General features: G+C 44.3%; 1 protein-coding gene across 4 annotated transcripts in view; it reads left to right on the top strand.

Annotated features, from left to right (window-relative positions):
- The window catches only part of NRK (Nik related kinase), a 117,820-nt gene that overhangs the window by 62,881 nt on the left and 27,880 nt on the right, over positions 1-27,059 (top strand). For 2 of the 4 annotated variants that reach the window (XM_069811110.1, XM_069811106.1), the window contains exons 11-21: positions 917-989; positions 1,403-1,598; positions 2,473-2,637; positions 3,447-3,608; positions 7,101-7,253; positions 15,946-16,077; positions 16,896-16,963; positions 18,591-18,706; positions 21,619-21,716; positions 23,028-23,146; positions 26,905-26,998. In XM_069811110.1, the coding sequence (XP_069667211.1) occupies positions 917-989; positions 1,403-1,598; positions 2,473-2,637; positions 3,447-3,608; positions 7,101-7,253; positions 15,946-16,077; positions 16,896-16,963; positions 18,591-18,706; positions 21,619-21,716; positions 23,028-23,146; positions 26,905-26,998 (1,376 nt within the window). The remainder of the gene's footprint in view (positions 1-916; positions 990-1,402; positions 1,599-2,472; positions 2,638-3,446; positions 3,609-7,100; positions 7,254-15,945; positions 16,078-16,895; positions 16,964-18,590; positions 18,707-21,618; positions 21,717-23,027; positions 23,147-26,904; positions 26,999-27,059) is intronic. The other 2 variants (XM_069811107.1, XM_069811108.1) reach the window with 2 other exon arrangements.

The following is a 27,059-nucleotide window of genomic DNA, read 5'->3' on the forward strand; positions in this document are numbered from 1 at the left end:
TGCAATGTAGATTTACTGACTGCAATAGTAGTTGCAAATTCTGCCATCTTTCAGCTATGAATCTCAAAGCACATTCGAATGGAAAGATAGTGAGCTAGAGTTTCTCACAAATGCCCTTGGGGGGGCAGGGAAATGCAATGATAACAATCACTTCTTGATAGATAGTTATATTTTGACCTGCAAAGTGCTGTTTTTAATCAAAGCTCCCCTGAAAGGGAGAACAGTGTGAAACTACCAAACTATAAGCTTCAAAATAGTGACTTAAAAAAAAATAGGTCCCACTTCAGCATGCCATATAGCCAGCAATGGAGAGTAGGACCAGTTTGAAATTATCCTTTAAAAGCTGCCTTCATGTTAGTCTGGAAGAGAACTTGAAAAGTGTGGGTCAGCTTCTTCTGAACCGCTGTGCTAAAACTAGCATTAATTTATTATCCCTGTTTCTTTTTTTAATTATTCACTTTAATACAAAAGGAAACCTGGATTTACTGAAGTCTTCAGCTTAGCCATAAAATAGGTATACAATAGCAGAGAAGGGAAGTACAAGTCTTACGTCCTATCTAAATTTCTTTCTGAAGAACCCCTCTGCTGGTGTTGTTATGGGGGTTGGATTTCTCTGTGGGTTTAGCCTAATTTATTTCAGATCATGGAAATAGGTTAGTTTTGCAAAACTAATACAGTCAGTCAAGGGAAAAGGTGAGAGTGTGTAAAGGGGCTGCCCTGAAACATTATCTGAACTAGATTTTGAATTATGTACGTGGATATCTTACATCCCCTCAGTCTCCCAGTGCAACCTGTGGCTTTGAAATTCCTGCTGAGCTGCATGTAGTTCAGGTTGAGTGCTCAGAAACAAAGTTCAAGATCGTGTCTTAAATAACAGCATCCTCCTCTGGGGTTTGTTTATTGTTCTCTTTTTTAGAAGAAACGGATTATGATTACAGTGGAAGTGAGGAGGAAGATGATGAGCTGAATGAAGATGAAGGAGAACCAAGGTTAATTTTATTACTGGAATAGAAACTTTGACTGCCCAGGCTGTTCCCATTGAAGGCAGCCCTCCTTAGTCAGAATGGCTTTCTTAACCTGCTCTGAATCCCTTATCTCCTGTATCCCCTCTGGTAGCTTTAACTGTTTCATAGCTACCAAATACAACTGCTGAGTATAAGATGTCTGTAATAAGCTGCTGCTTAGTTCCCCTGCACTAGGGAGGAAACTCTCAAATGAAGGACCCAGTAATCAGCTTCAGGCTGTTTTGTAGCACAGTAAGTGCAGATGCATAGTCAACGTGCCAGAGATTTATCTGAACATCTTAATTTGCTAACGCAGGACAACAAGCAATTCCCCATGCGCCTTGTATTCTCTCTTTAATATTATGTTTAGTCATGTAGAAACCTTCTCTTTGTTTCAGCTCCATAGTTAATCTCCCGGGGGAGTCAACTCTCCGCCGTGAATTTCTGAGGCTGCAGCAGGAGAACAAAAACCGTTCTGACCCTCATCGCCAGCAGCAGCAGCTGAAGGACCAGGAGAAATACAAGAAGCAGTTGCTGACAGAGCGGCAGAAACGGATCGAGCAGCAGAAAGAGCAGAGGAGGCGGCTGGAGGATGTAGGGACTGGCTTGTATTGTTGTTCCACGTCTCATCACAAATAAAAAATGTGCCTGTAGAGAGTAGGCTTTGAAAGGCAAGAAGGCTGTGTTAAATTGTCAGCGCAACCTGGATTGTAGTCTTTAGCCTTGGGAGAACTGTGTCACTTTTCAACACAATGATTTTAAGTTATTTTAAATGGGCTCTGTCCTTTTCCTGCTGACAACCTGCCCTGAGCTTTGGGAGCAGAAGAGGAAGGGCATTTTGCTTGAGTGAGTTTGGTGGTGGAAGCCCAGGCAGACGGGGTGAGAGATCCCAATTTCTTTCTCATGCGAGTTGGCCAATTTGGAGTCTGTTTGACCCAGAGTCCTGGTCCTGCTTCTGTTTTAAGATGTTAAAAGATAGCTGCTGCCTTTTCAGCTGTCTGACACGCTATGGTGTTGGAGGCATTGCTAAATCACCAACGTGTCTCTTCTCATGAGTATCTGTCGAAATTCAAGCATTGTGCAAACGTTCCGGAGCTGGCGTTTGTGAAGCATAGTGCTGCTCCAGCAAAATGGGGGGACTCTGGAAAAACCCTTCCTTCTGAAAATGATGGGAAGACATTTGTCATTAGGTTAGCTGCCAGCCATCGCAGAGATCTCGCGTGCCTGCTTAAATGAACGGCAAATCTGCCCTCGGCTGCCAAAAGGGCAAAAGTTTCACTTCACGGTTGGCAGTCATTGTGGTGGCAGCTTGTGGCTGTCTGCTTCTGCTGTGCAGTGTATTGGGTATCCCCTAATAGTGGCTGCATAGCAGGAAATGGGCTTTGTGATTAATGAACACTGGCATAAGTAATTGGTGGGTACAAAAGTAAAGTAAAATAAGCAATGTTATTCCCTGGCTCTCTTCCAGCATCAGAGGCGAGAGCAGGAGCTACGAAGGCAGCAGGAGTGTGAGCAGAGGTGGCCAGAGGCTAAAGCTGTTCAGAGGAAAGAGGAGAGATGTAAAGAGGACAAAAGGGCTGTGGAAGATGAACGATTCATAGCAGATGGACAGAGGAAATCAGAAAAGAAGCAGGTATGAAAAGAGTGTTTACTGACAGCAATTCACAGCTCCCTGTTCCTGTAGCTGCTGTCTTTCTCAGTTCCCTGAGGGTGTTCCCATTCTCTGAGTCACAGACCAGAGAGAGACTTTTTTAATGCATTTACTGCCTCTTGGTCTCAGATTCAGCCTTCTTTCCAGTTAACTTACTTGTTACTGAGTCATCCTCCTTATCTACAGCAATGACACTGCCTCTCCCACTTCTGTCCCTGCTGTTTCTCCATGCTGAAATGGTCTTCAATCACTTCAATCTGATGTAAAATATCTTCACCCTGAAAGCTTCCAGCATCAGCTCAACCTAAGCTTAAATCTCCAGTCTCCAGTTTCTGTTTGGGTTGTAACCAGGACCGTTTCTTTTTCACAAATAAAAATGGAGCAGAGGTTAATTTTAATGCTGAAGTCTCCTTGTCAAGTCTGGCACGTTGGCCACAATGTTTTTCTAATGTTTCAGCAGCAAACTGATTTGTAATCAAACAGAAGCATGGAGTGTTTGATTAAAGCCATCTGGTTTTAGGAAAAGTAAAAAGAAAAAATAAAATTTTCTGACGTGCTGTCTCAAAAGCCAAGTGAGACAAGGGAAGAGATTCTTTTGACTCCCCTTGTATCACAAGCACAGAGTGTTTGGGGTCACTTTATGCTTCCTATTGCTTGGGGTTGTGGCTCTTCTGTCAGCCCTGCTGGAATTGTGCTCGCTTTGTTCTGTGAAAAGCCAGTATTTCCAGCAGTCAGCTTGGTTGTCCTCCAAGGCATTGGTCTCTCTGAGGTTCATCACTCTTTGCTTTCAGAAGGTGGAAGATGTGCAGCACAACAGGAAGGTGCATCGAACTCTCCCCAAAGATCAGACACAGCTGCTGTCTCTCCAGCATGACCACAAGCAGAAGAAAAAGGAGCCTTCCAAGAGTTCAAATTCAGCAGCGCATCCTCCATCAAGCAGCACAAGCAAAGAGGTACTGTCTCAGCCAATGTAGCATTTTGGTGCTTTGCAGTTTATGATGCTGTGGTAATGCTGAAGCAGAGAACAGACTGATCTTTAAATCTAAATCTGGAGCTTGACCTGTGTCTTACTACACACTTATGCTGCAGTAAAGCCTTTGGTTTCCATTAATGTAGAGGGTAAGGGAAAGGAAACGTTGCTCTGTCACTTCTACTCGAGTTCAGAGAAGGGTCTGACTGGTGAATGGGGAAACAAGGTCCTTCTGGTCAACCAAGTGTCATTCCCTTGTCTTCCAAAGAGGAATGAATTAAGGTAATATTATCTGAGGTTTAACAGATGTCTTTGCTTGATGTTAGGGTTCACAAAATTGACCCAGACACAGAATGGCATCATGTCTCCCAAGCACAGATTTCTGTCCCCCATGTCAGGCTGTGATGCCTTTTATTGTTCTCTGTCTCCCAGGATTTTAGGCAGATAAGATTTGATGGATCAGGGGTAGCCACATATAGTCCTTGATTAAGAGTTGTAATCCATTTCACTCTTTTGCTAACCCTGAGAGTATTTCTGCCCACCAACTTATTCTGCTGACTGTTACCATACAGTGAAAAGCTATAGGTCTCATCATTCCTAGCACACTTATTTTTCTTTTTGGTGTAACCCTGATTTTTGAGCCCAGTTCTACAGGTGGTGCGGTTTGTTGTGTTACTAAAGTCTGGGACGATGTCAAAAATCTCAGCAGCTCACAGGTGCCTCCTCAGGTGGCTGTGTCTAAGTAGAATAGTGGATGTGATGCATTCATGGCAAAGCATCTTCCCAAAATACCCAAGCAAAGGCATGAGGAGAGCTCATGCACATGTATGTAGGAGGAATGCGGAGTGCTGCTTCTTAACATCTTGCTGCAGGCTTTAAGTGCCCTCTTTGTCACCTCTGTGTGTGTGTGTGCATGTGTGTGTGCATGCTGCAACTGGTTCCCTTAACTGAATTTTTCTATATTGATAAACAATTCAATGAAACTGCTAGTATTATTGAAATGCTGAATTTTTGTAACTGAATAGAGTCTGCAAACAGCTAAGCAACAATATGAAATCAGGAAAACAAAAGATATTAAGCTCCTTCTTAGAGTAGCAGTTTATGAAAACAAGAGAATAATTCTGTTTGAAGTACAACTTAACTGTCAAAAACCCAAATGGCCTAGCTCCAAGGGCTTTATTGCGTTGACTGATAAAACAAATCATTACTGAAATTTGAATGAACTCCTCTTGAAATCAGTATTTGTCTGATGGTGGAGGGCTGGGTCTTATTCCAGCTGGGGAACAAATTGGGTGTGGACAGTGAAGTAAGCTGCTTTTGGTAAATACAGAATATCAAAGTCAATAGAAATGCTTTGCCTTTGCTAGGCTGTTGGTGGGTAGGGAGAAAATGCAAGTCCCTTGAGTTAATTTAACTTTCTTTTCTGCTTTGTTGTAGTTAGAAGTCAAAAGAACTGCAGAAAGTCAGCTTAGATGCTCATCTCTGGTTTTGGCATGTGTTTTGTAAATGAACCCGTTGTAGCAGAATGAAAGGTATTATGAAATTTAGTGTGCAGTCACTGTTAACTTTTAATTTAGTGGTGAAATAAAATATCACTAGTTGCAGATAAAGTGCTGCCTGCCTTTTAGGTTCACAGGACGAGGCTCTTGTTATGGCTACCATAATGTACTCTAGTTTTAAGGACAAATTATTTTACAATATTACTTATTTAATCTCAGAACTTCTTGGGAGTCACATATCCTTCCACTGAAATCATACTTAGTGGAACAGGGTTGCGTTTTTTGATGAAGTTTGAGACTTCATAATTATGTCAGCAGTCATAATTGTTCACAACAATTTAAAAACACGTTAAAGTTTTGACTTATTAACAGTGATAACTCAGTGCATTTGTTCTTGTTGATATTGATCTTTCCCAGTTTATTAGCCAAAGAGATGCTAGTTTCTCTGTGGGGAGGGGTCTACGTGGCAATAGAGATAGCCTACTCAAGAACGAGTTTGTCTGCATACTTTTTAGGGCTCAGTGGCATTTGCAGGACCAATTGTTGATTTACAAAACCTCTCCAGAATTATTGTTGCATTGAGGCATTAAAAGCAACCAACCAACCCTAAAGCCTTCCAAAGCCTCAAGTTTAATGTTTGGGGCCACAGAACCCTTTCTTGGGCGTTCCTTGTCTTTGCCATTGCATCCATCCTGCCGTAGGCAGGTCAGGGTGGATTTCTCCTGGTGTGTGTGGATGGGAGCTCACTCCATGCTCTGTCGGGTCCCTCTGGCACCGGAGCTAATGAGCTGAGAGGTCAGGACTCCTCGTCAGGCTCGACACTGCACTAGTTCAGTGCCTGGTTAGGGGCTGGCGTCAGTTCTGGGAGCCCAAAGTGTTGGCTGCACGAGTTTGCATCTGGATCGTAATATATTGCATGCAAGCACCCTTTGTGCACAGAGGTGGTAGGTATATTATCATATCTAGTTTTTACATTTTCTTTCTTGCTTCTGGTAAAATTTGCCTTTCGTTATTAGGAGTTGCAAGTAATGAAAATCTGGCCTCAAGAGAAGTATAACAATCGAGTTCACTGGGGCTAGAATTTCATGGTATTTGGCTGTGGTTGCTTGTTTTAATAAATTTTTTTTTGTGGGTTTTTTTTTTGGTGTTCTTTTTTTCCCCAGTCGAGATGTGTGAGACTAAGTGGAATAATTTTCCATCTCCTCAGCAGTTTCCTAGGCTGTGTTAAGAATATGCTTACCTTTCTGACACAGGCACAGACATCCAGATATAGTGAGAGATACCATTAAGAACGCCCACCCAGGCACACATAACTGGGTGGTTTTATGGCATTAATGTCTAGTTTACTGTATAGAGCTGTTTCCAGGGTGCTGAATTGGAGGATATGCTAAAGATTTACACTAGAGTATGGGAATTAGTCACGTTGAATGAAACTGGAAAGAGTAGTGGGGTCAAAACCATAGGATGAAGAGTTCTGTAATGACCAATGCCCTTGGGAAATTAAAAGGACCTTTGTTCCTTCTAGATCACGTTCCTCAGTCTTTTCCATAGTGCAAGTAACATACCAAAAAATAGACTGTTAGAAGTGTTTTAAAGTAGAAAGCAACATGCAGTAATGTCAACGTTGTAGAAGGGGGTAATAAATGGACAGCAAAACAGGCTGCTTGTTGTCAAAGATAAGTAAATGCAGACAGATGATTCCTCCCAGCTAAAATCCCAGCCTGCAGCAAATGGGGTGGCCTAGAATACAGCAGATGGCAACTCAGGCCCTTTTCCTTGCTGCAGTTTAGAAACTTGATGGAAAAGGAAGGGTTGCAACTGGAGAGGCAATAACGGTTCCTGTTGAGCCAGGGCTGACCTCTCCCCGATGGGGAGGTCCATCAGAGTCGGTGCACGCTGTGCTGCTCTTGGAGCAGATCCAGGCTGCAAAGCCTGAGGCTCAGCGTGCAACATGCTGCTGCTTTTCTCCTTCTCAGGCCGAGGACCGAAAAAAGAAAAGTGACAGCATCCAGCCTTCCCTCCAATGGCCAGCGGTGCTGGGGCACGAAGCCATGCCACACGCCAGGATGGGATCTGGCAGCAGTTCCAGCCCTTGCACCCCTGCGCCACAGAGAGCCATGTTAGTACAGGTACGGTACCGCTGCCCCAGATGGGGAGGAGAGAGCGTGGATGGTTCCGAAGCAGAACAGCGCATTGGAAACCTGATTCCCTTTGCTCCTGGCACAAACGACCGAGGCCTGTGCAAAGCGGCTCAGAGGTTTTTAGTGCCAACACATGCTGCTAAGTTCTATGTAGAATTATACTTAGGCGCTGCAGATCGAGGTTAGATAACAGTTATTTTTATATACTTGATGCCTCATTGCTGATTCCGTAATATTACTCTTAGACGTTTCAGAGAAAGCCTGAGTGACTGCGCTGTTGCAGTCCCTGGATGATGTATTATTTATATGGCACCATAAATATATGTGGCACTTTACAAAACAAGTCCAAAGCCAGAATTTTTATCCCTGAAGACCATATAAACAAGCAAGATAGTTTGTGATCTTATGAAATAATCTAGAAGTATATGGAGATGCAATAAGGACCAATGCAGAGTCCGATTTTGCCTGTGAATAGAGCCCAGAAGGTCTGTGACTTGAAAAAAATTCAGTATTAGAGGTAGAAGTGGTACTTAAACAGTTAGCTGTATAGTGAAAGCACTCTGATAAAGTTCTGCATTGGAATCTTCCTCTCAAAACATTTTAGCTCCTGCTATTTCTACTAGTTCTGAGAGAGGTGATTCAGGGTTCTCGCAGTGTGCCCAAAAACTCAGCTGCCTTTCAACATCCTAGTCTTTCACAGTGTATGAAATAGCAGCTTAGACTGCAGTTACTTTTACTTTTTTCTCCAGCCTTTTGTGAAGGGACTGTAAGCTTGTGTGAGCAAGAGAAAAACAAGACAGCAAGTAGAAATGGAATAAACTACTCTAAGTGTAAGGCCAGCTCATTTAAGCTGGAAATCTCCACTTGCTTTGAAAACATGCAGTGGCAGGAATAATCTTACTGCCTTTACAGTTCCCCACAGCACTTCATTTGTACATTCATTCATCCCCTCAACGAGGATATACAGTCATACCACTTGTTTTATTCGTGGCAGCTGTCAGTTTGTGCTGGACTCCTGGATGGATGGGTGGATGTACAGCTTCTGATCCGTCTCTCCAGTTGCTTCTGTGGGATTTAGCTAGTGGCACCCACCGCAGGGTGGGAATCAGATCAGGCTCAGGTGTTGTTTGTGTGCTGCTGTGGCATCTTGTGGCCTCTTTTCCTTGTGCATTGGATCTTGGAGTCAAAGGGGGAAGGAAGATCAGACAGCAGAGGAGGATGGGTTATTAGTTTCAGCTCAGCTGCTTTCAGAGCATGTCATGCTGCCTCACCACTGAGCCCTAGCAGCAGGGTGGGCACATGTACTTCGTTGAGGCTACTTGCGATTATGGATTATTACTATGAGATTTGGTTGTATTATCCCAAGCTTTTCTTAAGCTCATTGCTGGCCACTGAAATCTTGCTTGGTGTGAGCTTCTGGTGAACATCCTGCATGAAAGACTGTAGAATCACAGAATAGTTTGGGTTGGAAGGGACCTTTAAAGGTCATCTAGTCCAACCCCCCTGCAACGAGCAAGGACATCTTCAACCAGGTTGCTCAGAGCCCCGTCCAACCTGACCTTTAATGTTTCCAGGGATGGGGCATCTACCACCTCTCTGGGCAACCTGTACCAGCGTTTCACCACCCTCAGCATAAAAAATTTCTTCCTTATATCTAGTCTGAATCCACCCTCCTTTAGTTTAAAGCCATCACCCCTTGTCCTAGTGCTACAGGCCCTATTAAAAAGTTTGTCATCGTCTTTCTTATAAGCGCCCTTTATGTACTGAAAGGCTGCAGTAAGGTCTTGCTGGAGCCTTCTCTTTTCCAGGCTGAACAACCCCAACTCTCAGCCTATCCTCATAGGAGAGGTGCTCCAGCCCCCTGATCATCTTCGTAGCCCTCCTCTGGACCTGCTTGAGCAGGTCCACGTCTTTCTCACGCTGGGGGCCCCAGAGCTGAACACAGTACTCCAGCTGGGGTCTCACGAGAACAGCGCAGAGGGACAGAATCCCCTCCCTCGACCTGCTGGCCACACTTCTTCTGATGCAGCCCAGGGTACAGTTGGCTTTCTGGGCTGTGAACACACATTGCCGGCTCACGTCCAGGTTTCCATTCACCAGCACCCCCAAGTCCTTCTCCTCAGGGCTGCTCTCAATCCCTTCATCCCCCAGCCTGTATTGATACTGGGGGTTGTGCCAACCCCAGTGCAGGACCTCGCACCTGGCCTTGTTGAACTTCATCAGGTTCATATGGGCCCACCTCTCAAGGCTGTCCAGGTCCCTCTGGATGGCATCCTGTCCCTCAGGTGTGTCAGCTGCACCACTCAGCTTGGTGTCATCTGCAAACTTGCTGAGGGTGCACTCAATCCCACTGTCTATGTCACTGATGAAGATACTAAACAGTTCTGGTCCCGATATGGGACCCCCGAGGGACACCACTCGTCACTGATCTCCATCTGGACATTGAGCCATTGACCACTACTCTCTGGATGCACCCGTCCAGCCAATTCCTCATCCACTGAACAGTCCATCCATCAAATCTATATCTCTCCAATTTAGAGAGAAGGATATTGTGGGGGACGATGTCAAACGGCTTACAGAAGTCCAGATAGATGACATCTGTAGCTCTTTCCTTGTCCACTGATGTAGTCACTCCATCCTAGAAGGCCAGTAGGTTGGTCAGGCAGGACTTGCCCTTGGTGAAGCCATGCTGGCTGTCCTGAATCATCTCCCTGTCCTCCATGTGCCTTACCATAGCTTCTAGGAAGATCTGTTCCATGGTCGTCCCAGGCACAGAGGTGAGGCTGACAGGTGGGTAGTTCCCAGGGTCCTCCTTTCTACCCCTTGTAAAAATGGGTGCAATGTTTCCAGTCACCAGGGACTTCACCTGACTGCCATGACTTTTCAAATATTGTGGAGAATGGCTTGGCAACTTCATCAGCCAATTCCCTGAGGACTCTGGGATGCATCTCATCAGGTCCCATAGGCTTCTGTATGTTCAGGTTCCTCAGGTGATCTCAAACCGGATCTTCTCTTACAGTGGGAGGGACTTTTCTCCCCCAGTCCCTGTCTTGCAGTCCATCCACTGAACAGGTGTGGGAAGAGAGGTTGCACATGAAGACTGAGGCAACAAAGCTGCTGAGTACCTCAGCCTTCTCCTCGTCCATTGTTACCAGTTTGCCACTCTCGTTCCTCAGGGTGGGTACGCTTTCTTTGACCTTCCTTTTCTGTCTGACATACCTGTAGAAGCCTTTCTTATTATTCTTTGCGTTCCTTGCCAAGTTCAGCTCCAGCCATGCCTTGGCCTTCCTGACGCCATCCCTACACAACCAGGCAGCGTCCCTATACTCCTGCCTGGATACCTGTCCCTGCTTCCACTGCCTGTACATTTCCTTCTTGTCCTTTAGTTTGACCAGCAGGTCTCGACTCATCCATGCCCGTCTCTTGCCTTCCTTTCCTGATTTCTTACAGCTGTGGACTGAGAGCTTTTGCACTCTGTGGAAGGTGTCCTTAAAGATCTGCCAGCTCTGTTCTGCTCCCTTGTCCCTGAGGGCAGTTTCCCAGGGGTTCCCATTGACTAACTCCTTCAACAGCTGGAAGTTTGCTTTCCTAAAATTCAGGGTCCTGACTTTACTCTCCCCATATCCCTCAGGACTGCAAACTCCACCTGTACACATCATCACCACAGCCCAGACTGCTTCCAATCTTGATGTCACCAATTAGCTCACTTGCCTTGGTGACCATCAGGTCCAGTATTGCATCCCCTCTGGTAGGGCTGTCTATTACCTGGCTTAACAACTTATCCTCGATGCACTCCAGGAGTCTCCTGGATTGCCTACAGCTCGCCGTGCTACTTTTCCAGCAGATGTTGGGGTGGTTGAAGTCCCGCAGCACAATATGGACAGTGCCTTGAAAAGCAAGTTGTGGAAGTGCCTTAAAAATCATGCCCTCGTTAGCAGCTCCGTACACTGGCCATGTGAAGCTCAGGATGTCCGAAGTCAGCATTCCTCATAGCATCATTCTCATGTTCTGCCTTTTTCTCAGGGTGTGCTTCACAAAGCATGCCACAGCTCTTCCTTCCCCAAGAGCCAGGGTCCTTGCGGATCAGGCTCCCTGGCTCAGCTCTCCCCATCCTTCTGCTTCTGTTTATGCCCTGGAGCGAGTCTGTGAGAGGCAGATAATAGCTGGCTGTTAGCATCTTTAAGTCAAAGGCTTCTTGTGCCTTTCCTGTTCAGGCTGCTGTTTGGTGATGATGGAAAAATCACCATTAGAGAGCTGTTGGGAGAGGAAAGGCCCCATTTCACCTGATAGCTTTTACCTGGGAAAATATCTGTTTATCTTCTCGCAGCCTTTTTTCCAGGGCCTGTTTGTCATTTCATATTGTAACCGGGCTGAGTTGATGGCCTGGCTTGTAGCATCAAATCTCTGGAGAGCTGTTGCAAGGTCTACAAGAAGGGCATTTGTATCTTAGCCTTGGATAGAGGCTGGCAGCTTCCTTGAGGCGAATATTTCAGCCCTGCAATAGAAGTGGGAGACTCCATAGCTCATTGCAGGGCGTTTGGGGTTCTGCAGGAGCACAGTGGCTGTGCAGAGGATGGTCCTGCCCTGTTAAAATGCCACTCCTGGGATGAAAGGAGCTACGTTCTAGGCTGGCTGCGTCCCCTCGGACAAGTCGCTTCGTTCCTTTGCACCCTGTCAGTGCTTCCCTGGTTGGTGGTACTTCTTCCAGCTGCCGAGGGGAGTGGTGAGGAGTGAAGCAGTATTTACCAACCTCTTTCACATTCCTTGATGGAAACTACACTATAAAAATTATATGCAGTTTAAAGTGATGGTGTTACTTAAGGGTAATAGCAGCAAGCGATACACAGTTGTTACCGTGTGATTTCACTCCCTGCTGGTAGCTGCCCTGTTGCCCACTCCCAGGTCAGTGCTCTGGCTGGTAGAAAACGTGTGGACGGGGAGAAGCCAATCTGTACTCTTGCCTGCTGTGTTAGCCTGGAGACCAGATGAACTTCAATGGGTAATTTATAAACCGTCTGAAGGGTTGTGTTTCCTTTTGCTGGTTGGTAGCAGCTGCTGATGCTAGTAGGGGCATGTTTGGATATGCCGCCTGCATTAACTGTATGAAGTGTTAAGGCAATAGGAGTGATGGGCAAGTTACTCACCTGGAGATTAAAAGATTCACAGCAATATGCTTGTGACGTTTGCAACGTGGGTGCTTTGTTGATTTAAAATAAAAGTGAACTGCGGAGTTAAAATGCAAGCTGAATTCATCACAGATGTCTGTGCTAAAGAACTTCCAGGTTTGTCAGAGAGGGATTGTCTGTCATCACTGCTCTGCTCAGACAAAAGTGACTTCTTTTTTAAGTGATAATATTGTGTGAAATTTTGTGGCACATCCTGGTTGCCCAAATCTCTCTCACTGGAAATCTTAACATAGCCCCTGAGATGCAGGGAGCATGATTTCTCAGTGTCTTGTATCCTATCTGTCTGGTAATGGAAATGTGAGATATTTCCAGATCAGCCTGTACCGTTTCTACCTGGTTTGTGTTTGCTGCAGCGCGGTAGCAGGTCTGGCTCTGGTTGTGCTGGTGTGGGATGAGCGGTTCTGGGCTACCAGCAGAATTTCACAGAGATTTCTTGAACAAAGTCACAGAGTCTGATTTTCTGCCCCGCGTCTCCTGCCGCCTGAGTAGTGGAGGAATTTAGCTTACATCTGAAATGAACTCCATTTTTTAATTAACTCTGTGGTTTTACTGTAGGATTTGCTAGCTAGATCTCCTCTATTGTCTGGAGTAATGTGGCTGAAACAGAACAAGAAAGCTAACGATATTAGAAGAAATAGCTGTGCACTAGGTCATGGATTGACCCAGTATCCCAGAGCAGATCTGCTTAGAATTTTAAGAAAATCCTTTTCCTTATGCTGTTTTATAACAACACTTGCACTTATCTAGCCCCTGTGTGTAGATTCAGTTCAAATTAGTAACTTAGGCATCCTCCAAAAAGCAGAGCAGCCTGTCTTTTTAAGACTTCTTGCTCCTAAATCTTTTTAAACTAACTCTAGTAATCAGTCTTTTGTACTGTATCACCTTATGTTATAATTTCAGGGACCAAAGGGTCATTTTCCTTAGCTCTGTTAGGTGTGCCTTTATGGTTTGAAGACACGTAGTAGGTAGTACTTTGTCTACCAGTGCTTTCTGTGCATGAGAGGAGTTGCTGTTCTTTCAGTATTACTTACAATAAAAACGATTTAAGGCTCAAGTCTCAGTAGTTTAGAATCATTGTTAGATTTTTAAATTTTTTTTCCCCCCATACAAATTATTTTATCTGTAAAACCTCAGGGGAATATCAAACACTATGATTTTGGGGGTTATCCGAGACATTTTTGGCTTGCTGTGGAATTGCAAGGTCTTGTAGGTCCTACAGAAATCATCCCAAAAGCAGGTGTCACTTCTTGGCTTTATGTGGAACTGGTGTACTGGTCTCTCTCTGCCTGAAGAATGTATGTGGGTACCATCTACAGAGTTTGGATTCACCCAGTCACTTATATCATGATTCAGCAAAGCTCATCCAAGCTTTTAAGTACAGTTTACTGGTAGTCTGCAGGGCTTAAAAGCTGGAATTTAGGAAGAAATGTAAGTATCTTGTTGAAAAAGTGGCAAGGAAAAAACCAAAATATTCCTATATTCTGATAATAATACACTTGCTATAAAGCCCATTTCTATACCCACGATGAATCATTTCAGGGGAGCACTTTGCTGTTGAGATAATTCTGGTTAACTAAAAACTATTATTAGTGACAATCATGTTGGACAAAAAAGTAATTTTGACAAAATGAAAGGACATGGATCATGAGGTGTTATAACTGCTGAAAAAGCTATTTTCTGTGAAGGGAGTCAACAGAACATATTGTCCCAAAAAGTCAGAAAAAGCACCTCAATATTTAACTAGGTGAACTTCTCAGGACTGTTTTTTGACAGTTGACGTTGTCATGCTGGTCTGCGAGGTTGTGATTGGACGTTTGAATGGATGTTTGGCATCTTTAACTAGTTTTACAATTACTACCTGTCAATATTTAAGTGATTTTGAACATTGTTCCTGTGAAATAATTAATCTTGCAGAGTTATAGGGAGTTCATAATCATCTTATATTATTGAAAGGCTGTGCACAGTTCTCAGTTACTGTATTTTACTTTTTAAGACTGAGGAACTGGAGAATTTTATGGACTTGGGCTGATAAACCAATAAAATATGCCTCTGAGTCATTCCTTGGGGAAACTGAACTGCAGCCGCCTCTGCTCTGAATTACAATAACTCAGTTGGGCACAAGAGTTTGAACTTTGACTCGGACAAAAACTGCTAGGCCTGCAGGCGGTGGGGATGCTGGTCTTGCCACGCATTTTGAGAAAGAGGTGCCTCCCAGCGCAGGAAGGTCGCCAGCCCGTCGCATTCCTGCGAGGTGCAGGTGTCTCTGGAGAGCCCCAGTCTCGCTTTGCGTGGGAGATCTGACGGGATAGAGCACAAAGTGGTATAGCTTCAGGCATTTCTCTAATATTTTTTTCTATTTCTGTAGCATTAAATTGGTTCTAGCATAGCAATCCCTCAAGACGGGCCCAGCTCACTCGGCGTTTCCGTGTGTTCTGTCTCGGTCTTCTGTCCAAGAGGATTTCTCATTTCAGGGAGGATCATTCAGTTGACGTTTTTAGCTCTTTGCCTTTCTTTCCCTTTGGAAGATGCCACTGTAATAGATCATTAGCGTGTAGATTTTAAAGGACCTTTCCTTCTTTTCTCTTTTTTATTTTTTTTTTCTTCTTTTAAATACAGAAAGAATCAGAGGACCAAATTATGAGTATTTTAGCTTGACTGTTGCACTGCTTACTTGTGGTTCCCTTGGAATGAAGACTTTGTAAGGAAGTGGTTTGATTTCTTCCCTGCTCCCCCCCCCACTGTGATTAGAGCATTTGCTATCCTAATGCTCTAATTTCATACCTTTGAAGATATCTTTTAAACACAGGTGGTCGCAATGGGAGCACCTGGACGTGACTACCCACAAGGTGTAGTCTGAGCATAGTTTCTTATTTCTTTCTTACTGAATTCTCAAGTTTTGATTTTTTTCAAGTATTTGAAAAATCTGTTGCAGAGGAGGGCCAGGGCACCTTCATAACCACTGGAGAGTTGAAAGCGCTTCCAGCTGGCAGTTTGTTTCCATTGACTCTGGGTTGATGGTGGGCTTGCAAAGACTAGTTTGGAAGTCAACATCCACCTTAGGGGAGGTGGGTTCCCCAAGTGATTACACTTATCTAAATTCTGAACTGGAAGCATTGGTCAGGTTTGAATGAAATATACTTACTCCACAGTATTTTTTGCATCATTCAGTTAACTAGTTTGCCGTGTGTTGCCAATGACCTATTAGCTTCTCCATAAATTTAAGAAGGGGAGATAGATGTACAGCATAGATGTTTTTACTGTATCTTTTTATTGTACCCTTCACCTTGAAATATTTGTGCCTAACATGCTAACATGCTGGAAGTGAATAACTTACTTCACAGTGAACAAGGTGAGTAGGGCTGTATCCACAAAATACTCCTTGTACATTTACTAAAAATTTGATCTCACAAACAGAGCCAATGATATCTGTTGAGATTGGGACCTGTTACCTAGGCAGGGAAGTACAATTCAACATGTATTTCATTTGTTTCAAGTGTGAAAATTTCCGGGCTAGTAAGGATGTGTACCACAGCAGTTCACTGTCAGATATGGTGACGACACCACTCAGCCCTGTGCAGGACGACGTATTCTGGAGCATGAGTCAAAATGAGGAACAACCCCCAAAGGTACGTGAAACTCGGGGTGTTTGGCACTGTCGGTGGTTAATAGCACTCTACTTGGTTCCCCTGCACTGTGTAGTATCCATCCTCTGGACTTGATGAAACTCAGTGAAAATCTTGCTTGTGCATTAACTGGGTCTCAGTAATCTAGAATGAAGATACAAATTTATAAGCAGGTCAGTGTTCTGAGTTTATATATATAGTATCTGTGGGATCTGCGAGTGCAGATATGCTTCTTTTGTTAGACCAAGTATTTGTAGCTGCCCTTTCTGTGAAAAATCTGGCTTGCTGCAGAAAAGCTCATTCGTTTGTGTAATTCAGGTGATGGTTTATTTCTCTTTTTAACAGAATTTCTAAGAACAAGTATGAGAATATTTGTGCGTGGATGTGTATGTGCATGTGTTCATTTTATTACTTTGCAGCTGGGGAGGGGGGGGCCTGTGTGTCTTTTCCCCCAGCCCTGTGGTAGCAACATAAGGTAATCCACCACCTAAGGAAAGCCGCGTTAAGTGACTGCAGATGCATTTCCCTGTCTGCTTTAAATATTGACCAAGAATAATGCTGACTCTAAGGAAAGGTGTAAACCACTTGCAGTCTGTGCCCTGATAAGATTGCACAGGCCTGGAGCAAATTGTAAGCACCTGCTGCTGACTTGCAGCTTCCAGTGTTGATATCATGGAAGATCTCCCCACAGGTCCCACTGAAGCATCATTTATTTATGTTGGTTAGTCTTATTTTTCCATTAGTACTGGGTAAGCATTAGGTTTATTAACTAAGTCTAAAATATCAGTAGCAACCTTAAAACATTTGATTAAATCCTTAAGGTTCCAGAAAGGACAACCTCTAAATTTTACATCAGGGATCAGCCTGGCCATCAGAGATGCCTTTCAAGGTAAGCTCTTAAGTGTTTTATGCTTATACTAATGCTGATTTATTGTCAATAGGAAAACTAAAGCTAATTTATTAAAAACAAAGCCATAACCTCAGTAACACCAAAATGGACATGGGTTCGTACCTCATTTAATAGCAGTTACAATTATTTTGTCTTTTGAGTCAGTTTGTCCACAAAAATAACTAACCAAACTTCCTGATCTTAAACCTGAAGGAAGTGTCTAAGCCAGCTTCCTTTTTAATGATTGACATAACTGATTTAAAGAGAAACAAGCCTCCTGTAGATCTCATTTTCATGCAAGCTAGTTCTGTCTTCTGCTGGAAAGCAGTATTTTTAAAATTCAAAGGCTGTTCCATCTGTAATAATTCCTGCAATGACTTGTTTCATTTGGTTCAGCCTGTTTGGCATGCCCAAGTGGGTTGCACCCAAGTTGCGCGTCCGTTTCCCAGTTAGCGGGCAGCGTGTTGTGCGGTCGTTTAACTTCTTGTCATTTGGTGATGCTTTACTTTTCCCTTCACATTAGAGTAAGTGGCTGCCGAAGGTGCAGGTTACTTGAGATCGTAGCCTATCGACACTGATGATGGCAGATGGGAGCAGTGCTGCTCGGGGCTGCCTGGATGCTCTTGCAGATGCTCCCCATCAGCACAGGCACCGCTGGTTTCAAAGGGGAGTTAGGTGCCCAGATACTTTGGGGAGTGGGGGTCTGGCCCCAGCTCCTTGTATAGGCACTTACAATTATAGCTCGTGAAGCTTGTGCCTGTAGCTTTATTCTGCCTGGTAGTAGCTTGAACAGGCTGTCTGTAGATGTATCTTAACTATTTTGGCAGTCTGCCCTTAAGGCTAGTGTACCTTTTTAATATCCTAGGAGAAAAGACCAAGGATGCAGAGAGCTCAGCGGTAAAGGGTAGCCCCCACTGGATGTCTAGTCAGGGAACATAATGCTGTGAGAAACTAGGATTGGAGGGATTTGAAAGGAAAGTGGATTTAGCTGACATAACAAAATAATGTGCAGCATTTCTGATGAGCCAGAGTCAGAAACATTATCTGAAATAACTTTCAAGAGAAGTCAAGCCCTAAATGCTCTCTACTTAGGAGCTATAGGAGGCAAAGCAGAAAAGAAACATGCAAGTAAACCACAGTGTTACAAGTGAGTGGCTTCTGAGCCTGGGTTTCTGGGGGAGCCGCTGTTTTTCTTCACAGGCTTGGCAGCTAGTTTTACTGTCCGATGCGTTCCTTTTTCCACTGATAAGTGGGTGATGACGTATCTTCTAGGAGGGTACTGAAGCAGGTTTCATTATTTGTAAAAGCCATGAGATTTTGGAATCAGGAGTGACACAAATCTGAAGTGGCCAAGGGAGAAGTACATGTAGTAGGATATTTTGTAATGACTTGGGAATCTCTGTAATCTCCCAGAATGACTGCCCAGAGGAAACTGTCCCCTCCATCTTCTGCTCTCACTACTGGGTGGCCCTGCTTGGAGCAGCAAGGAATATAAAACTTTTGTTTGTCAAGAATATTATATCATACAGTAACAGCAGGGAACTCGATTCGGTGGCCTAGGAGGTCTGTTCCAGTCTGTGTTCCTGCATGCAAGATAGTCTGATCTGCTTTTTGTCTTTTTGTTTAGTAGCACTCATCAGTCATCCCCCGGGGGACACGCTCTGAAGCTAAACAGCAGCAGCAGCACTCCTGGCAATAAGCAGTGGGAGATGGGATCTCATCAGAGCAGCCGGTCAACCTCAGGTGATTCCTAAGTCAAAGATTCGTCAGTCAAAATGTGCAAAATTCCTATCACATGGAACAGGCTTCTGCAGGGTGTCAGGTGCTGCATTGCAAATGGGATATTTTTTTAACGATGTCTTCTGGTGATAGGCTTTTGAAAGCTCTCTCGATTTTATGGTTCCATGTTCCTCAAATATAAACACTTCCTCTTTTGAGTCAAAAAGTGACTGTGAACATATTTCTGTATAGAAAATTTGAGTTGCCTCAATTAAGAATTGAAAAAAAATCAGTTCTGTTGCACTTATTGACACCACTGAAACTCAGCAGAGCCAACATTACAGACATACAGATGTAATTCAAATCTAGTATTCACCCATTGGCATTTTCTGCATAACCGTATGCTGCTTTTTGCATTGCCCACTGATATGATGATACAGATGAGCAGTTGCTGTACACTAATATTTCTGCACTCTAATAATGTACTAGCTGAAGGAAGCGTAAGACTCTCTGTACAACATCTTATGAAACATTCCTCCAATATTCTTTTATTTGCTGAAAGATAGTGGAACTGCAAAAAAAAAAAAGGCAAAAGAAGTTAAAAGGTAGAGGTAGCCTCATCCAATTTAAGCAAAGTGCAACTTTGTAAGCTATCTTGGTATCACTGGTAGCGATGTAGGACTGCAGTGGGCTTGCTCGTGGTTGTGCAGATTTTTTGCAGTACAGACTGGTTCCCAAGACGTGACCTGAGATTCTGGCAGATGGGGGCATGGAGCAGAAGTGGACAGCTTTGTTCTTCTATTGTTATTCATAAAGGTGTTTTCTGTGGGTCAACTGTAGGGCAATTTCTTGTATTGCTCCTTGCAAAGCAGTGGTGTGTTATAACGCTTTGCATCCAGGTTGACTACTAAAGATGGGGGACATGGGGAATCACGCCCAATTTGAAGCAGGGTGGATGCTAAAAATGTTCCGAAACCACACCAATGAGCTGCTGAGGTCATTTATTTTTAAACTGAGGCTTACATTGTTAATTTGCAAGCCCTTGATAAATGAAAAACAAATTGCTTATTTATTACACTTATACAATCAAGCCGGTTTTGCTTTCGGTAACTACGCAGAATAGGAAGCTTTGCTTCAAGAGAAACCCAAAGCCTGCTTTAAACTGCTCGGCTCTTGTTTCTTTTTGCTCTTATGTCATTTTATGTTTGAATAACAGCATAGAGATGAACAATATCTAACAGCCCAGCTCAACTTAGCAATGCCTGCATGATGTGTAACTCCTGTGCTATTTTGGCATGGGGAAATGAAAACCTCACCAGCAATGGAAAGAATAGAAAACCTCCCTTGTGGTTTAAACTGTCTCCTTGGGTTCTTAAGTGTCATTAAATTACAGCTAGTTCTGGCATATGGTGTTCCAGAAAGAGTTTGTTGCTTTCCCAAACCCACAGGGATAATGAATTGGGCAGGAAAGGGCTATAAATACTTTAAAGCTAATAATTCTGCTGAGTTGCTTAGGTACTCATTGACCAATAAGGAATTCTGAATTTTAAAAGCTTTGCAAAATGCATGAATACATGAAGCCATTGTGATAAATTACCAAATACAAATCCTAATTTGTGTGAGCTTGAATTCTCCCCCCTTCACTTGCAAGGAGTCCTGTTGGTAGCAGTGGGATAGTCATGGGAGAAACTGCTGAACGAGGTAGACGTTGAACTGGCTAGTGTGTCCCAGTGGCAGGGTGAGGGCACGTCTGCTTTCCCTCCCTTCACTTGTATCAGGAATTGCGTGCAGAAGACAGCACCTCTCCAAGGCTGCTTTTGCTCTTCGCAGGTAGCTTTGCGGGCAGCGGGGGCACTGAAAGGGAAGATACGCTTAATTACTTGCAAGCATCCCTCCTCACGTGGCATCAGCACGTGGAGATGGACTCCAGCTCCTCTGGCCTCGTTTGCTTGGGTATTCGATAGCAGGGCAAGCGTGGTGGCAAGTGCAGGTCCCGTGCCACCTGGGAGGGAAGCATCGTGCTGCAGCGTCCTTGCTCCCCGTACCTGACCTTGGGCAGAGCGTCCCGAGGTGCCACCTGGTGCTGAGTTGGCCCCCGATGTTGGAAACCCAGTGCTCTCTGCAGAAATGAGGGCTGTTATTACCTACTTCCCCACGGCACAGAGTGGAAGTGGGAGCTAAGTGACATTTCATGGGCCCTGAAGGAAGCAGGGACTGGAAAATGGTTCTCCCTCTGGTGCTGGGGGAAGTGGTGAATCCTCTTCTGCTTTTAGCTTGACCCCATGCTCACGAGTGGAGCTTAGTGCAGCTGTTTGCCCTCAGCCCACTGGGGTTTGGAGAATCAGATTCTTTAGACTGTTTCTGTGCAACAGTTTTACCAAGGCCAAATCTTTGCAGCATGTCTGTTTGCTCATAAAAATGTGCATGGGGGGCCTGTACTCATCTCCCTGACCCCCCTGTCTACAGTCACAGGCGTGTAGCTGGGTGACACCTTTAGTGCTGGAATAGGACCAGCAGTTGCTGATATGATGAGCTGTCTCCCCTCAAGAACAAGATCAGAGGAAGGGATTAGCATGCCCTTGCCCTTTTCCCTTGCAAGCTGCCTTCCAGTCCATGGAACTGTTGCTGGTGCGCAGTAGGATTACGTTGCCAAGGTTTTGGTCTGCTTGTCTTACTCTTGCAGCATTAAAGTGCGCCAGTATCAATTTATATACATAATATTGTGGCATCCGAAACCACTGGGAAACAAGGAAAAAAGATTTCCCTTTGCAACAAAGAGAAAAAAGTTTGTCAGCAGAGGCTGGTGTGTGCTTTGGGTGGTAACTGTATTTGCTTGTCTTATTGGTCCCCTCTCTGTCTTACCGGTCCCCTCTCTCACACTGCTGCAAATGCATTTCAAAAAAGAAACTTTTTTTTTTTTTTTTTCCTCTCTTCAGGGAATCCCGGACCGGCCCAGGCAGAGAACGCTTTGTCCCAGAACCACTTACAGCTGCATAAGAAGTCTGAAAAAGTTTCTCATTCAGGCCAGATTGCAGTAGGTTCTTCTAAATCCACTGATATGTTTTATTTTTTCATAGTTTTCACTGAGGGAATGTCTATGCAGATAGCTTCTCTGTTGGTGCTTGAATTTGCTAGCTAATGAGACCACCTGAGAGGTTGTGTGGGGCTGGCTCAGGTTACTGCTGCATTAACGTGTCTCGTCAGCTTTCTGTCCAGGTCTGGCTTGTGTCCAGCTCAGGTCATGGGCAGAGAGTTCAGTTTTCCTGAACCCGTCTGATCATAGATCTTTAGAAAGGAAGGGTATGTCTTCAGTATTTCACGAAGTCATTGATCGGTTGTCATACAACCCAGAAGTCAAGACCGTGCCGGTGGCTTGTGCAAATATCCAGTGTGTAACTGCCTGGAATATGCGCTACCGGACTGTGACACACTCAAGACTGTCCTGGCTCTTGGTTCACCGACGTGCCGCGGATGGGAAGGACGATTGCTATTTCTCTGTCTTATTTACTGAGGCATTTCTTTTCTTTGGTGGTGTTTGGGGTTGGGGGGTGCCTGTCCGACAACTGGAGCTCACGGTGCCTTGTGCAAGAGCTCAGATGTGGCCTGCTTGGCATTTTAAAAGTTTGCGGGATGCTTGGCATTTTAAAACTTCTCAGGCAAGCCTGGGTGGCTCCAGGGGATGGATAGTGGGGCAGCAGGGGACAACTGGAGCTTACCGGGGTCCCCAACCCCTCCTGCCTTGTCAGGGACCGGAGTTTTGAAGACGACTCTGTGTTTAGGCCATTGCCAATAGTGTGGGAGGCCTGTGGGTGAGTTCCCATAGGACGGGGGTGTCTTAACTGCTCTGTGGGTGCGAGCCGTGGCTGTGCTGGTATTGCCTTGCCAGCCCAAAGGTGCTTCGTACCAGGTCTGCGCGGGCACAGCCGGTGCTCAGGCTTGGCCCCGCGAGCCTCGGGGTAGTCCAGGGCTAGAACGAAACTCACGCTGGTGTAACCCTTTAGTCCTGGTGCAGAGCACTGCTTTTCTTGTGCAAAAAAAGGAAGTACTTCTATGCTCCTGCAAAGTGCGAAGATTGAATCATAAATGTCTGAGATTCAGAATAACATACTAACTAAAGTTAGTCACCTTTCAACTTTTAGGACAATCAGGTGTTTTGGCTTAGGTCGCTTTCCTGTGTGAAATACCCACTTGTGATGGACCAACAAGAGCATCAGCATCCTAATAAAGCTTTTTTGGTGTGGAAGTGACAATAACTGTATTTGCTGGGACAGTAGAATACTGCACATGCTGTTTAGCGATGGTTTCTTCCATGAGAAAACAAATCAACTGAGTTTTCTTTACTCAGAGTCCAGGCTCCTTTGCCAAGGGGAAGGACGGTGCCAACTCATTCTTAAAAGCAGCAGACTATTCCTCATCAAGTGATGAAGTCAGCAGCAGCGATGAAGATGACATGAACCACACAAGGTTGGCTTGATTTTATTTTTTTTTATTATTATTACTATTTTCTTCCTTTTTATTACTCACTTCTAAATATCTGGAAAAAGTTGGCATATGTAAATACTACCTCCCCTCTGAAGTTACTATCAGTCATTTATGCCAGTTGTAATTAAGCAGTTTAATCACACTGTAATGAACTCCCGGGGGTAAATGTTTGCTTCATCAGATGTATGCAGTGTAATAAGCTTTGATGACTTGCTGCCCTGGGACAATGAGGAAATGTCTCGTTTTAACTGAATATCAATAGGTAGTGCTTTTATAGAGATTACTTCACATTGATCTATGTTTAAATGGAATTTTTGAAAGAAAAAAGGAGAGGGAAAGAAAACTGTATGCCTTCATGCTAAATACAGGTTACAGTGAAAAAAGCAAGGCAAACATGACCCTTGTGTTCAGATAGTCTCTTCGCTCCGGGAGAAATAATTACCGCTGAAAAGTTGATTCCTTCACCAGGGCTGTTTATAATGAGCAGATAGCGTAAGCAGGATTTAGTTTTGTAAAATTTGCTGTATTTTTAAGATTGTTATTTTGCACAATTGCTGTGCAGATGCTGCTGCAGCTTGTACCAAGCTGATCTCACCTGAACTGTTCCTCTCGAGCTTTCCAGTTTCTCTTGTTGATTTTGTGACTGACATCTTGTGGTGTTTACCTGTCATGCAAAATGTGTATTCTGCTGAGAAATAATGGTGCGTGAATAGTTTGCTAGTCCAAGTGAAAGAGAGTCGAGGGATCAGTTGGCCAGCCCTGCTGTTTGGAAGAGCAAACAGAATTTATTTTTTAGTATTGATGAATAAAGCTTCTAATTTTCTTGCAAAGAGTCTTCGGTATAATTCAAGTTCTAGGATTTACTTTGAAGTGCATCACAGGGCCACAGAGCTCTCGGGGATGGGGTTCTTGTTCTTCTGACATAATTGCACATGCAGTTTTGTCAGTCTTCAGGAAGAGATGCACAGATTTGTAGCACTGTTGGCAAGCTACTGTGTTGGCCTGGTACCAGTCCTTTCCCCTCTGCTGCTCTGAGGAAGGTAGAGTTTTTGTGCCTGCATATGCTCCTGATTTGCATTTCTGAAGTTCATTTTCAAAGCTGAGGGATGAGGAGGGAGAATGTTAAAAATCTTGTAGCTTATTCAGTGCACCTGTAAGAGCTGTCTTTTTACTGTAATGCCTTTATTTTCTTACTGCTCCTCTTCCAAACCACCTTATTCTGATCTGTAAAAAGTTTTATTCACTCTAGGTCATAGAATTCATCCTAGACCTCAGAAAGACTCTACATAAAAATATGGATTTGCCCTGTAGCAATGACTTTGCTGTGTAAGTGTTAGATTGCTGTGATCCTTGCATGCTGTAATGATTTGAAGGAGTGGTATCACTGCCTTTGGAAGTCTGCATGTATGATTTGCATCTCCTCTGTGTGTGAGATCCACCAGTCCTCTAGAGAATTGGAATTAGCAGGATGATCCCCGTCAGGTTTGCCGTCCTGTGCACACAGCCACCGCAAGAGCTCCTGTAAAATCAAAAGTGTAATCTTGTCTATTAACAAAGTCCCTTCACCTCGGCTGAACGTCACTTATATTAGAAGATAGATATTTTGGGAAATACATCCTGATTACTACCAAGTAAATAGCAAAAAGGGTAGTGATCGAAGTGAAAGCAGCAGCCAGCTTTGAAACTTTGCATATACTGGAGAAAGTGAAGGGTTTTGTTTTTCTTGCGATCTAAAGCATGTGAATGCAGGATCTGAAGCCCCTTGCATCCTGTACCAGTGTTTCTGTGTGGGCTTTGGCTGAGACACCCTGGGACAAGTTTTAGTTGGCTATTGAAAACAATCTGTGGGGTTTTTTTGTTCTTGCCTGGGCTGTGGAACAGCTTTTGATGTCCACGCTCCAGCTTTCCTGGAGGTGCCCAGCGGGACTAGACTTGGGACATGCACACATGCAAGAGAAAGAGCTTCGTATTTTCTTGGACGAATCCTGTTAACCACCCTGAGAAGGCTCATATCTGAGGAAGCCAGGACTAAGGGCAGCTGTCTTTCACCAGTAAAACAATTTTTGGTCTTGTTTTTCTTGTCAGTGAGATGAGCCAGAATTCTTCCTCACATACACCAGGTTTTTTTTTAAGGAAAGGATGTCAGTGTATGTGATCCAGCATCTTACCTGCTTGTATAACGTACCTATTCCATTGATGCTAATTTCTCAACTCTACTGAGAGTGCTTCCTCCTCTGATGCCTGCAGTGTTCATAATCCCCCTTAAAACACTTGAGTTTCCTGGGACTCATTTTGTATAGTTCAGTTTCCCCTCTCTGCTCTTTGTATGCTCTTCCCTGCCAAAATTTGGACAAGGTCGGTGCAGTTATATGCTTGGCTAGGATTTACTTTCTCGCCTACGAAGTGGGAGGTTGACATGATTTAAGAGCAGCTGCTGCTTGCTTTCCTGATAAGAACAGGTCCTTGCACTCATCATTGATCCTATTCCATATCTTGCCATTCCTTCTAAGTTTAGTATGCAAATATTTACCCATCCCATAGAAGGGGGGGGTGGGGGGTGGAATGACCCCAAACCAAAAAAACCTCAACAAAAAAAAGTCCACAAAAACGTCTGCTCCTTCACAACCATCTTAAGTCGGCTCTCTCACCAAACCTCCTTTGTTATCGCATTGGGCAACATTTACAAAAAACAACCCAAAACCTTATACTCTCCTACCAGTTGTCACATAGCACTGTAGAGCCCTTCATGCCAGGATCCTGAATGCAGTCAGTTGTATAATTACTGGAAAGGAGACAGAAGTGTAATAGGCCTAAATGGATTGCAGTAATAAATAAATGAATATAAATAAATAAGTGGAATAAATAAATGATGTGGGGTGGAAATGCACAGAAATGGGGCCAGAGTCTCACTGACAGAAGTTTGAGGCTGTCCCACTTGGGTGAAAAAGTTTAAAATGCCAATATTCCAGTGGTTGTGTAGGAAGCAGTAGTATGCTGGGGTATATCACAAGAGATGCTTGCCTTCTTCTTACTCTTTCTTTAGGTATCTGCTTTTGGTCACTGTTGAAGACACGATACTGGACTAGGTGGGCTTTTGGCCTCAGCCAGTCTAGCAGCTCTTACGTTCTGTCTCTATGTGCACTGGGCAACGTTTTCTTTCTTTCTTTGTACGTAAGGTGAGGAGGTCCATGTTTCAGGGACTGATGCACAGTATGAAATTCCAGTGTAGCCTGTCCCCGTAGGCGCTGACAGAGAGGTCCCCGATACCAGCATATAGCAGAGCAGCGGCTCTTCTCCTCGCAAGTGCAGCTGATGCTTTCTCTGGAGAGCAGGGCAGCTCATAATTGCGCCCAGCAGGATAGCGTACGAGGGGAGACAGGAGAAGTTTTGAAGTGGGCACTTTTCAAATGACAGCTTGAGGGACCAGCTCTCTCACTTGCCTGAGCTATGCAGTGTCTGAAAAATGCTGGGTGAGATGCAGGGAGACGAAGGGATGCTCTCCGTCGAGGTGGGGAGAGCTTCCTGCTGTGTGTGAGTGGTCCTCAGGCTCGAGTCCGTTCAGGCACATCCACAGACTAATCAGCTTGCTTTTGTACAAGAACCTTTAAGTGTAACTAGTGAATGTTAATTATGCTCACTTTTGAACATGTGTACGTGGGGTTTTTTTCTTTTTCGTTTTGGGGGCTTTTTTTTTTCCCCCCCCGAAGTAGTTCTGTTCATTAATTGGAGTTTGTTACCAGGCAACTGCTAAGCAGCAGAGTGGCAGATTTCTCAAGGACGAGAGTACCAGATGGAATTGAACTGAAACCCCAAAGCACCGTCGCAGAACAGAAGGTAATTTGGCCATTTGTAAGGGGGTGGGTACGGGGGGGGGGGGAGTCGGATCGTTAATGTG

Source organism: Haliaeetus albicilla, chromosome 23 (genome assembly GCF_947461875.1).
Source record: "Haliaeetus albicilla chromosome 23, bHalAlb1.1, whole genome shotgun sequence".
Lineage (NCBI taxonomy): Eukaryota > Metazoa > Chordata > Aves > Accipitriformes > Accipitridae > Haliaeetus > Haliaeetus albicilla.